This window comes from Talpa occidentalis, unplaced genomic scaffold (assembly GCF_014898055.3).
Source record: "Talpa occidentalis isolate TD23 unplaced genomic scaffold, MPIMG_talOcc4v2.1 talOcc4.7, whole genome shotgun sequence".
Taxonomy (NCBI): Eukaryota; Metazoa; Chordata; class Mammalia; order Eulipotyphla; family Talpidae; genus Talpa; species Talpa occidentalis.
In genome coordinates, this window is record NW_023605083.1 from 15,297,264 (window position 1) to 15,311,016 (window position 13,753).

Genomic DNA, 13,753 nt, shown 5'->3' on the forward strand with positions numbered 1-13,753 from the left:
AACAAATCTATTTATCCTTGCGTTGGAGCTCCTAGCCCAAAGTTGGAACCCACGATAAGCACACAATGCACGTTCATAGATAGATTGCATTCTTCCTGTACAACCTTGTCTGCATCGAGGGTTTCTTCGTTTTGGAATAAGAAAATGTAGACATTGGTTAACTTGAAATGGTATCACCATGTTCTAGATATGCCAAGAAGAATCTACGCCTTGAAGGACAATTAGCCACAGGGATGGAAGCTGGGAGCTTGACATTTACTTTCTTCTTGAAAATGGCCTGAGAAAAAGGCAAGATGGTCCTTTGCCAGAACTATATAGAGGGATCAGTAGACTGTCTAGCGCTTTCTTGCGTCCTGTTGCCTCACTGATTTCTGGATTGCCAGATGCTTCTGTTTTTTTGAAAATGGTTAAAAAAAATACCTTAGTAATTCTGTTGTTTCAGAAACCTTACATATGGCACAAAATATCCTGAAATTTTTTGAGAAAACACTTGCTTTTCTTCACTCAATTTAATCATCATTACAGTCTAAATTCATTCAAGTTTACTGTTTTATTTTTTTGTGGACATTTTGATGATTGAAATTCTAAAGTTATATAAAAGTGTGAGTGAGGAAGACATGAGGATTTAATTGCACACTGTTTTTTTAGTCTTAAAAACATAAGTAGGACAAGAAAGGTCGATACTTAAATACATTGAGAATTCAGAACAATTGAGATAAAAAGGATTTTCTAGAAGCTGGGAGACATTCTTGATTTATCTTCATTGACTCAGAGCAGATTTTTCACACATTGAGTCATAACCAGAAGATTTGAGGGGGTGGGGAAACCACCTTAACCTGCTCTTGAAAAACCCTGTTTCCTGAACAAAATGAGTCTGAGTCTGTGTCTATTTAGCCTGTGAAATTTAACAAGACCATGGCCGGGGTTGGTGAGGCTGTGAGCCACACCACAATCTCAGGTTTTTGATGACACCACAAACCACTTGAGATTTATTATGTTAGCAGATGTCATCAGATATATGTGTGCACAGGTGCAGTGTGCAGTGAGTGAGAGAAGGAACACTGCTCGTGTATGTTTATTTTTGTAACCACACTCACAGTGGTTAGAAAATGATCTGCTGTGTCTGTCCCAGTGTGGAGTTTGCAGCCCATGGCAAGGGCCTATCTGGTAATCCCTTGAAGTCTTTTCCATAGATATAATTCTGTACAATGAACAAGTATGTCTGGTGGAACAGGCACTGTTTATTTTTACAATCAGTGTCTGAAGAAGAGGCATAACGGATTATAGCTAAAGATTGCTCTAACCAATGGAAAATAAAAATAGTTGCAGAGGTTGTTACTTATAGTTGATAATCCTCTTACACAACAGTATATTGGATATGCATTCTTCCTTCATCAATAAAAGTTGTACGAAGCACCTTCCACGTATTATAAACTTCAAAAAAAAATGCCAGAAGTTGGCACTTTATAAATGTCCTAATTGAAGTCTCTCTAAACGTTTCTAAATAATCGAGAAAAATGAAACCATTTCCTGGAGGCAAAATGAAATATGAAGGCTTATACACATTTACACATTATATATATTTTTTAATTCCAAAAGATAATTATCCAATGGTTTTAAAAGATGGCATGTGAATACTTATTTCTATACTCATCACTCTTTAGTATTGAGTCTTAAATAGTCCACTATCTTTTTTTGTATGTATGTTAAATTTGCACAGATGCTGACATAATAACGGACTAAATATAATAATCTAATAAATTAGTGTGTACCCTTTAATAAAAAATAACACAAATAAAAACACACTTCCTATTTTTTTGAGAAATAGAGAAGTAAGATAAAATAAACACCTTTGGGGTAATAACTGAAAATTACTGGTTTAGATGGGGTAGAGGAATTACTTCAATTATGACATAAAGCATTGTAATAATGCATGCCTTTTAGAAATAATTATATAGTGATTATTCTCAAAGATAAACACACGCAGATGTTGCTAGTACATTTTAAAAATTCTTAATTTGAAGAAAACATACAGAAACTGCATTTCCTGTTAATTGGCTTTAGGAAGGACCAGAAAATTTAAAGTATCAGAGTACTTGAGAATCTTTTAATAAGTTTCTAAGGAATGAATTGTGACTGCAACTGAAGGCAGAAATTTTTTTTTTTTTCTTTACTGGAATCACTTCAGTTAGATGTGTCAGAGAGCCAGGATGCCTAAGTAATGTTGGACAGTCCTTATTTTAAAAAATGATTAATTAGTTATAATTTCTAAGTGATTACTATAAAAAGATATTGGACCTTAATTATATTCTAGGAAAGGCTTTCAACCAAGATAATTTTAATTTAAAAAGAAGACTATTTTAAAACACTCCCTAATTTCTACATATTTATTTACATCATAAAATATGAAAACCGGAAAATCAGCCGATGTGATGTTGTAGATTAGAAGACCATGATCATTAGCCAATTAAAGGATTTAGGAACAACAACCCGTTGAGGGAAGTACAAATTAGTGAGACCGATTTCTATAAGACATGATTGCAAATTAGTCTCCTTATTTTATAGAACTTGCATATCATATATTTATGATATGTGTAGATATGTGATAGACAAAAGAGTGATGGCTATAGCAGTAAGTACTCTTGTAAGTTTTACATGTCAGAAGAATAACATGGATCTAAAAAAGGAATTTGTGGAAGTCTGAACATGACATACAATGGTACATTACTAAAAAATATGCTTAGGAAGAAGTCCTCTGACAGGTAACACTAAATCTAGATTCATGTAAACCAGCATTACAGGCTTTTTATGTAATGCATGTAAATGCATGTAATGTGCATGTAAACCAGCATTACAGGCACAAGAAATCTCTCTTCCCTTTTCCCATTTCATGTTTTGGGATATTTCCTGAACAAAACTGGATTCTCTGTCTAATGTCATTTCTCCTTTGCATGATATAGACTGCAACAGAGTTCAAATAATGAGCGAAGACGTTGTGAGACACACTTTAAAAGTTTTAGAATTTGATAACACCAACCACATAAAAACAAAGGCAATTCCCACCTTCTAAATAATTTTTGTTAAATTAGCTGCATTGAATTTTCATATTTGATATTTGGTTCCCTGTTGCTAAATGTGATTTACTGAACCATGAAACTACAACTAGGAAATCCTAGAATGGAAGCAGATCTTGAATGGACTGCCTGGGTAGTCTGACTTATAGCTACACTAGCTAAGTGGTTAAAATTACCTAACTTGGAACCAGACAGATGCTAAAAATTAATTTTCCTTGGGAAGGTACAGCTGAGTGTGAAATTCCTACTGCACATATATGAGTGTGCGTATATCCTATGATTCATCTCCCTTCCCAACGTTATATGGATATATTCTGTTTGTTTGGCCTTTTTATTTTGTTTCTTGAGGAGAAATCACCTATATCTAAAATTTGGTTTAATAATCCATTTTTTAAAAAGTTTGGCATTTTCTAAAGTCCAAATGGGTCATCCCAATTTTTAGCTCACCACTTTTTATCATAGAAAATAGGTACGTATATTCATGTACAATCAAATATCTGTATGTGTATAATTGTATGTAGAAGGAAAAGATGTTTTCTTTGTTTTATGTGTATTATAGAAACTGTAAACCTGAACAATGTTGCTTAAGTTCTCTTGGACTTTGAAGGTTAACATAATTGGGATTAAAATACTGACATGTTCACATTTAGTGGAGAGATAAGAACAATTCATTGGAAGCTATTCCAGTCCCACTGGTAATCACATAATTGAACGGGGGTTTTTAGAGGATATTTGAAGCTATTGTTGTCTGTTGTGCAATTACATAATTAGTTGGGATCTCTGTAATAAAATCTTTTCTAAACACATGTGGGTTAGTACTACGTAAATTTCGGGACACTTATATTCTTAATACAATTTTAAATGTACACAAGCTGAACCGTTACCATCATTTTACCAACTACAGATGTTTAAAATGAAAATAATCATTTAAAAGGGAAGCAGAAAACCTACTCATAATTAAAGCTCTAAAAACAACCAAAACTGTCAAGAACATGAAGGGACTATCAAGTCTCACCTAGCATGTTTACTTGTACAACTAGGAGTTCTTTCCATGCACCCTTGAGTCACTGCACTTTCTGACATTCACATGGATGCAAGGAAACAGTCAAAAGAACTTTTTTTTTCCTGCTAGTTTTGCTGCCATGATCATGCCAGGCGGTGCGCAACATTTCAGGACTCTCTCTACGTGGAAACCAACGTGGCCCTGCGAAGTGGCCTGCAGCAACGTGGCGGGAAGTACGCTAGTACAGACCAGGCGTCAACTTTCCTATTATTTGGGGAAGCCTCGAGCGCGCCCGTCGGGCCCCGCTCCCCGAGCCGCGCGCCGGCGGGGAGGCCCCGAGGCGGCGGGAGCACAAAGGCGCACGGAGCGGGGCGCGCCCCCCAGCCCCGCGCGCCGCGCGCTCGGGCCCCACCCGGGCGGCACAAAGACCGGCCCCGCCACTCGCGAGGGCGCCCGCGCCGCGCAGCCCGCCACACCCACTCGGGCCGGCTCCCGCCTCCGCCGCCGCGGGCGCCCTGATGAATATGCATCGCCGCGCGCCCGCCCTCGGCTCCTCCTTTCGGTTTCTTTCCCGCCGCCAGGCGGAAGCGAAGAGCCGCGCTTCCCGCGCGCCGGGGCCGGCCGGGGCGGGGCGGGGCAGGGCAGGGCGCGCGGCGAGCTGGTGAAAGAGAAAGCCTGGGAGGCGGCCGCGGCCGGGCGCGCCAAGGGTGCGCGGGTGGGTGGCCGTTCCGGGGCAGCCTCGCCGCCGGCCCGGCCAATCCCAGGGTGGGGAAGGGCGAGCGCGCGACCCCGCGGCTTCTCCCGCCGCATCTGCCGAGCGCGGGGAGGCGGCCCCCACCGCTCCAGAGGCCCTGAGAAAACAACAATAAAACCCACCAAACCCGCGCGCGCGCGCGCCCACAGGCGCGCACACACACACACACACACACACACACACACACTCGCGCACACACGCACAGCTCTCTGGACGCCCTGCAAGACAACCAGGAGAAACAGTCTTCTGCAAGGGAGAGGAAGGAAAACTGGAGATCCATCCCGACAGAGGGGCTGCCTGGTTTTTTACACTTGACTTTGACCAGCTTTTCTTCCCTGGCCGAGATTGTGGCTTTGCAGAAATAATAATTGAAAAAATAAAAGACGACTCCCGGATCGCCTCCCCCCGCCCCCAGCCCCCAAATTCTATGCAAAAAGCAACACCAAAACAACCCTTGAGAAAATCCACAAGTCTGTACCCTTGAGAAAATCCACGTGAAGTCTGCGGCCCAGGGTTCTGTTGCAGACTCAAGATTTCTTTTATTTAATGCAATACAGTGTGATGGTATGTGGCTTTGAAATGATGGGTTTTATCTGCTTGTGTTGTGTGTCCTTTGCACCCCCTTCCACCTCAGGCATATATATATATATATATATATATATATATTTTTTTTTTTTTCTTTGTAAAGGGACTGTTTTACCTAAATGTCGTTTCTGCTTACTGGTTTAGCTATCTTGTTGTTGGCTTCCAGAACTAATGCAAACATGTATCCTTGGTTTTCTTTTTCCATTAGGCAATTTTAGTACATGTGCCACACTCTTAGGGTGGAAATCAGTGGATAACATTATGAGTGCAAATAGTTCAAGAGGCAGCATTTTCCCTTTTCACCTCTACTTTTCTCCCCTTTCCCCACTGTTGGAAAAAATTCTGTACAAATGATCCTTTAGTTGTATCTTATAGTTCATTCTTTTTTTGCAGCATTCTTTCAGTCACTTTGAAGTGAGTACGCAAGACCTTGTTACATATGCTCATTTTAAAAGTGCAATTTTAAAAATGACTGCAGTACTGTTTAGCTCTGATTGTGTGTTGGGAGTTTTTAAAATCAATATTCATTTAAAAGTTTACTTCTTCCCACCCCCTAGTCCTAGAGGCTGTAGGATCAAAATGTTAGCCCTCCTCACACCCACTCCTTTAAAAAAAAAAATGATGGATTTCTTCCCACTAATTTTCATACATTTTTCACCCTGCTGTCCCTCTCGCCAACCCCCATGTCTCTCTCTGTGTCTGTCTGTCTGTCTGTCTCCCGTTTCCCTTGTCCTCTCTTCGATAGTATGTCTGGGACACATTTTAATGCACAATATCCCATCCATTAAGTTGTGGTTGAATGCAGAGTGTGTGAGGACTTGGCAGCTTTCAAGCTGAAGGGGGCGGGGAAGCCAGTTTCCACTTTGACACAAGATGCTCAAGTGGCGTGATTGGAATTATTATTAGGGCCATCTTCTCCTCCGGTTAAAAGAACTGCCATTGAACTTGAGACTGGACAGACAAGATCTCCAAGTCACATCTACCCTTCCCCCTCCACTTCCCCAGTACAGTAGCTGCAGAGAAAAGGCGCCAAAATACACAAGATTAGCTCTAACATTCTTTGAAAGACTCTTATAGCACCATTCTTTGTAATTTTAACTTTCCATCAGGCGGGAAAAAGTTAACTTTTGAACCCATACTTGAACAGACATTTAAATCAGCCCTAAAATGGAATAAGTCCAGAAAGTCATACACACATGCTTATGTGGTTAGAAAAGAATGTACGTGTAAATAAGCAGGGTGCATGTGTATATCTGACTGGGGACTTCAAGATTTAATCAAAATCAGAGTTAGTGTAACTTTTGAGTATTCATTGTATGGTAGAGAGCATTGTGAGGCAAAGAAGCTGACCTTTAAGCAGCCTAAGTAAAAACTGCAAAGAGTTGTGAAACACAAAACGTTGTGGTTTCCAGTTTTACATTTGAGGTTTGATGTTTTCATTTAATGGTATGAGAGATGGAGAAAGCTTCAGTGCTGAAACGTCCCTATTAAATCATATGTGGGCAAAGGTCAAGTACTTCTACTCACTGATACAATATACTGCAGATTCCTGCCTAACTGATGGGGAGCACAGGAAAAGTGCTTGGGCAATAAAAGTATTAGAAGGGTAATTATCCGTGGTGGTTGGGACTGCATTCTTGTGCACTGGGTTTTACTGGCCCCGATGAATTTTAAAGCTGAGTATTGTTGAAAGCTGTTTTAATAGGAAATTGATTAGCTGAGTGTTTCATGCAAAAAAAAAAAAAAAATGGTGACAGTTTCAGTGTTTGATGTCCAAAATTGATTCTTTTTATTCTCTAGCAGTTTCAGTGTTTGATGTCCAAAATTAATTCTTTTTATTCTCTAGCATCTATTTAATTTTAATATAGTCAGACTGAGCAGCAGCATAAATATGAGTGAATGTGCTATCAGGACATCTGTAACTTTGCTTTTGGAGTTTGTGACATCACACAACTTGACAATATCATTGCTTTGAGATTTATGAATTTACTGTGTTGTTAAAATATTTCAGAGAGAACATTTACCAAACATATAGTTTGCATAGGCTCAATTGTTTGTCTTTGCTCCTGGTAATTATGCAATTGTTTGCTAAATTTTAATTTGAAAGTGAAAAGGCACAATTTTGTTGTCATGAATTGTTTTGATTTTTGAACAGACTTGCAGTTTTCAAAGGAAGAATTTGAGAAGGGGAAGAAGGTTTGAGTTGGTTTGCACTTATACTTTTTAATACATAAGGTAGAGAGTACTTCGTCATTTTGGATAAAGCTTTCTGAACATCTCTTTATATATGATGTTTTTATGTCACAAAGGCATGTGGTGTGGGTAACAAAAGCTAATTTACATGGAGAAATAAAATGATAGTATATATAGTTTTATTTTAAAGTTCAGCTATTTTGCATAAGGACAAGAACTATAACTCTCAGTATCAGCAGAGAAGATACTGTGAGAGCATATGTAACTTCTGTAGTATTGTGAGTGGAGCGAGGCCATTGTTACTATGATTTTCATAGTTTAACATAAATCAGGCAAAAGTTACAGTAAATGCTGAAATAATGTAGGGAGCAAATGTCTTCAGAAGTTGGGACTCGGTTGTTGAACTGGCCTCATCTTTATAGAGAGGTGGAAACCTGCTAACCTTAATGGAGGGCTCGGGCCCAGTCGGTGTTCAGATTCATTCCTTGCTTGTAAATGTGCCCGAAATGTAGACATACTTAGTGGGGCGGCTTCTTTTTTTCAACAGTCGAGTACAGGCATTCAGCAGCAACATTATTAACAGCGTCATTTTTCTCATTTAGTTTTGTCCTCAGGGGACACCAAACAGCTCCCAGAGGAGAGGGGAAAAGTCCAGGGTTATTTATTTGTTTCAGTGAAAGTCAAAGAGCTGGCAATGGGGGTGGGGGAGGTGGGGTGGGTGGGGAAACTCACCGGTTCTGACTTTTCTAGTAGAGAAAAATTGCTACCCTAATTTGACAATAGTAGTTTAAGGGTTGAGAGAACTGGGCATGATTTTGCAATTCCCATCAAGTGCAGGCAAATTCAGTACTTGTTGGTTGCTTATATGTGTTTTCAAATGGATTTTTGGTATTCCTGCTTGTGGATATAACCTTGTATTTTCCAGGCTACACATGTATGATTTTTGTGGTTCATTTTGCAAGAAGGAAAGGTCTAAGATGGCTTAGTGGATACTCAATATTTTGCAGTCAGGCTCCTGGGGTCAGGAGGTCATCTGTCTCTTTTGTATTTAGTTTTAAAATATTGATATTGGCGATGCAGCCAGGGCTATGGAGTTGCTGAGGGTCCCCTCAAATCACATGCAAGAACTAGAAAAAAAGCCATCGGGTGTATTGAAAATGACAGCTTTGTTAAGCTCTAAGAAACCTGTCTCTAAACTGCCCAGGATTTGCAACCTGTTACCAAGTTTCTTTAGATGGGAGAAAGGTTAAAAGAAAAATCAGCATTAGAAGAGAGCTGAGAGGTCAAACTCCTCTCTGGAGGTCAGTGAAAGGAGCCAATTGGGTAACATTGCTTAATATTTCAAATATCTAACTGGGTTTTGAAAAATCCAGTCATGGAAGCACTGGCATTTCTTCTTGAAATTCATAAAGTATCTGTCAGAAAAGAAACTTTTTCCCTTTAAGGTGGCAGGATAATAAGCTGATCCAGGGAGATCTTTAGGAATTCTGAAATATCACGTTTCCCTGCTGCAGAAACCCTTCACTTTTCTCTAGTTATTTTTGGGGTGAATGAAACTGGCCCAGGTGGGAGTGAGAGGAGAAAGAGAGTTTTGGACAGGGAAGTACCCAAGTCTAAGAAGTGTTTGACCCATTCACAAGTTTTCCAGAGATACTCTAAAACCACTCTTAAAACCATGGCAGACATGGAGGTGGGGGTGATGAATGAAATATATGTACTTGCTCATGTCTTCTCTACTTTTCTACCTGGGATTTTTAAAGCATGTCATTTCTCAAAGCAGAGAGAGTCCACAAGTTGTGCTGAGAGAAGCCAGGTGTCTCCCCAGTCCAAACCCACAGGTCCCTCCACGAACAGCTCCACAGACTGCACCCTGAGAAGGTTTGCAGTTACCTTGGCATTGACTGGATAAGAAGCAGTGTTTTGTGTGGTGTCAGCCCTCCCAACCAGGGCTTCAGGCCTGAGAGGACAGTGAGAATCATGTAAACTGAGGCACCATAAGCCCTTCCAGAATTTCTGTTGCTCACTCTTCCCTCACTTTTGGCTTACTCTACCTCCTCATTATTCCTTTCTCATTTTCCCTTTTCTTGGAATCAAATCAAAATCCCAAACTACCAAGCATCCTCCAAGCTCATCGCACTGAGCCCAGTCATACCTGTCCTGCACACATGGAACACCTGAAAGAGACTTGAACCCCTAAGTGATAGGCCTGGGAGGACCCAGACAGCTTCACTGTGCTGGGGTCTTACCTGGATCTGTTGTTGCTTCTTCACCCCTGCTGCTGCTGCCGCTTTTGTGGGCTCTTCTGTGTAATAGTTGTCAATTTTTCATTTTTAAGCTTGTGAAAACTTTTGGATGCAGCCTAGTTTTAGAGCAAAAGGAAATGGTTTCTGTTGGAAAGGGAAAGGAATAAGGAGGAGGGGCAAGGATGTCTGGAGACACTTGCCCAGGGCTTAGCACTGGGCCTCTTTGCCAGGGGACAGCGGCTGGTTCTGGGATCTCTGGCTGAAAGGCGAGCTCTCTGGGTGCCAGGATTTCACTGGGGGTGATGTGGTGAGGAGGAGGAGAGGAAGGGAGGGCGGGAGAAAAAAGAGAGATGGGCGCTAGGTTTTTAAAGGGACCCCTAAATATAATGGCTTCTGTGAGAGTCCAGGCATTCAAAGAGGTGTGTTCAAGGACATGAGTGCATTCGTGCCAAGGGGAATGTCTTTTATGGTAAATTAACTCCAGTTAAATTGAATATTTGTTCAAAGGGAAACTCCAGTAGTTAAAGCTGGTATTATCAGTCGCGCTTCCCCGCCCCCTCCCCGCAGACTCCAGTGTGAGGGTGAGAAAAAGGATGCAGCCTAAAGTGCAGTACAAAGTAAGGCGCTGGGATTTAAAAAAAAAAAAAAAAAAAAAGCCTAAGATGAGATTGCCTAAATTTTTTGGAGAGAGAAATGACTATTTATTTGGCTTCACCCCGACTGTCACTTCATTTCTTTCATCTAGAAAGACTGTCAAATTTATCCTGGCTTTTCACAAAATAAGAAATGACCCACACAAAGGAAATGAACGTCCGCAGAACGCAGACAGGAGGGTTTGCCAGGGGAGGGGGCGGGGCAGGGAGGCGACTCCCAGTGGGGTGTGCCCTAAAGGGGTACCTCCGGGAGGTGGGGGGTGGTTCTTGAAATTTCCCCCCGCTTTACCTGTCTTCCCAGATCCTCCGCAGCCCCCCCAGCCCCTCGGTCCGGCCTCCCCAACTCCCCACCCCCAGCGCCTTTCTTCCTTTGGGCCCTGGGTTTACGGGGGCTGCAGCTGGTGGACTTGGCAAGCTCGCCTCATTAAGAGCGCTCTTTGAAAACGGACTGTGTTTGAGCATTTCCCTAATGAGGACAGGACGGGGTTAAAAAGTGACCATTTCATGGTTGACTTGAACCTGCCTACTTTTCTTGATGTGTCGTTGTGAAATGCTTGATGTGGATAACTCCCACTTGGTGAAGGAAAAAGTCACTGGTTCCTTCGGGTGCGCTGGGGGGAGTGAGGGGGAGTCGGTGGGCATTCGCCTGAGAGGCCGAGAGGAGAAAGTTGGGGTGGGAGGGGAGATCGAGAGGGAGGAAGAAGAGAGGAAAAGGCGAAAGGGAGTCGGAGAACTCCCCGAAATACCCCACCGTTTGGAAGCGGGGGAGAGGCGCCCTGGGGATGGGGCAGTGTGCGCCCCAGGCGGCCGCAGCCCCGCGACCTCCCTCGCCGGCACCGGCTGGGCAGACGCGGAGCCCCTGCACTCACTTTTTTTTTTCCTCCATTGTCTGGACAGCCTTTGCTTCTAAGTCTCTTCCCTTCCCACCTCTCGTCGAAAGCCGGAATTTGGGGGGGGGGGTGTGCGTGTGTGCAGAACGGGTGCGAAGCACCTCGCCGCCCTGCAGACACCCGAAATCAAGTTCATTCACTCGGGGCTGCGGCTCGCGGCCTGCACGGGGGCGGGGCCCCCCTGGCGGGCGCGGGTGCCGGGGCCCCGGGCGGGCCGCCTCTGGAGGGCTGCAGCGGCACACGCACCCCGCGCGCGCGCGCCCGCCCGCCCCGCAGCCCCGGGCGCGCCGCGGCCCCGCCCTTCCTGCACCCCGGCGGGGAGGGCGCCGCTTTCCGCCGGCGCCCCGGGCCCCGGGGAGTGGGGATTGGTTGCGAGCCAGCGGGGCCGCAGAACGGGGAGAGCGAGCGGGACGCGGGAGGGGGAGACCGGGAGGCGACGGCTGCGGCTCGGCCCGGTCCTCCCGCTCCGAGCGAGGCCACGTGCGCGCGGCACCCCAGGGAGGGCGGCCGACCGCGGCGCGCCGCGAAAGCCGGGCGGCCCCGGGGCGCAGACCCATGCAGGGGGACCCCGGAGGACCCCGCCCCCCATCCGCGCCGGCGCGCCCCAACTACTTGAGCCCAAGTTTACTCAGGTCCCCCGCCTCCTCGGCCCCCCCCCCCGCGCCTCCCTCCGGCCGGCGGGCTGGGCGGACCGCGCCCGCCCGGGGTGCGAGAGTCGGCGCCCCAGCCTGGGCCCCGGGGCGGCCTGGGTGTGAGGGAATTTTCCATTCGTTCCTTTCTCGGGCCCAGACTGGCACAGTGCTGCTCCCACTCGGATGTTCCCGCGGCTTAAAGAGTCCGCAGCGAGCCCCGAAATATCTGCACCAGGGAGGGTTTGCCGGGGGGTGCGCGCGCGTCTGTGCGGTGGTGTGGAGAGGGTGCGGGACGTGTCCAAGGGCGGAAAGATTTATTTGGAAAAAAAAAAAAAAAGTCATGCTTCTATCGCACCGGTATGAGACCTTTAACAAATGAGAGAGAAAGATAAAAAGGGGGGGCGAGGCGGGGGGAGGGCGAGAGAAGGGGAGCGGGGAGCGAGAGAGAGAGAGAGAGAGAGAGAGAGGGAGAGAGAGAGAAGCAAGGAGGAGGGGAAGGTGGGGGGGCGGGGGGTGTGGAGAGGCTGGTGCAAAAGGAATGCGCGTTTGCAGGAGGAGGAGTAAAGCGATGATTGTGTAATTAAATAATAAAACAATCCTTAAGTCTGATTTGGAGAGAGCGCGAGCGGGGTCCAGAGGGTGGAACCGGTGAATTTTTCAACTTCCAAGTTTTGCAACGAAAGAAAGCGAGAGAGGGAGGGGAAAAAAGAGCCCAGAGCAGAAAAGAGAGGAGTTTGGAGCCGAGCGGGAGAGCGGGATTTTACGTTTGGGATTTTTCAGGAGCTCGTCCCGATCCCCCCCGGGTTCTGGGCAGCGGCGGCAGCAGCAGCAGCCTCCTCGCTCGGCCGGGTCAGACGCGGGGCGAGGCGGTGGGCGGGCGGGCGTGGAGGAGCCCGCGCGGCGGCGGCTGCAGCCGGGGACCGCGCGCCGCGCGCCTCTTCCGCCCGGGGGACCTGCGCTCGCGCCCCCTCCCTCACCCCGGCCTCTCCCCGCTCCCCCACCCCACCCCACCCCACCCCACCCCGCCCCCACCACCCGGCCCTCTCCCGCGCGCTCCCCGCCACCCGCGCGCACTCGCTCGCGCTCCCCCTCGCGCACACACATGGTCGGCTCGCGGCAAAGTTTCGCCGGCGATCGCCACTCCGGGAGCCTGCCGCAGGGCTCGGGGCTGTAACCTTGAACTTTCCCAGCGCGGTGACACATTCTCCTCGCTCTCCCGCCCGCCCGGTCTCCTGCGCCCCACTCCCCGCCTTTTTTAAAAAAGCATTTCACCACCTACCACCACCACCCCGATCCGACCCACCCCGAACCTTCGCGCACCCCCCGGCCCCCACCACCACCACCAACTGCAAAACAGAAAACAAATCCCCAAAACCCAGGCGAAAAGCAGGCAACACCAGCGGCGGCAGCGGCCTCGGCGAGCACGGCCAGCGCGCTCGGACTGCAAGAGGGTTAAAAGTGTAGATTGGATTTCACCCCGGGAAATCTAGCACGCCGAGTGAACTTGAATCTTTGGCTATTTAAGGAGGACTGGGTTTGTTGTGAAGTTGCGGTGAGCCAGCGCAGAGCCCCGTCCTGATTGATCGCATCGCGGGGCTCAGATGACTGTAAAATGAATAGATGAAATTCTTGCTTCTCGAAGATTTTCTTGGGCATCTCCGGGAAAGTGCGTTTTAAGGCGAAGTCATGATGTATTCTCCCATCTGTCTTACTCAGGTACATGTCT

General features: G+C 46.1%; 1 protein-coding gene across 6 annotated transcripts in view; it reads left to right on the forward strand.

The window, feature by feature from the left end:
* Positions 1-13,096: 13,096 nt before the first annotated feature.
* NFIB (nuclear factor I B) overlaps positions 13,097-13,753 on the forward strand; it is a 233,137-nt gene continuing 232,480 nt past the window's right edge. For all 6 annotated transcript variants that reach the window (XM_037494564.2, XM_054689684.1, XM_037494563.2 and 3 more), the window contains exon 1: positions 13,097-13,743. In XM_037494564.2, the coding sequence (XP_037350461.2) occupies positions 13,714-13,743 (30 nt within the window). In that variant the 5' untranslated portion in view covers positions 13,097-13,713. The remainder of the gene's footprint in view (positions 13,744-13,753) is intronic.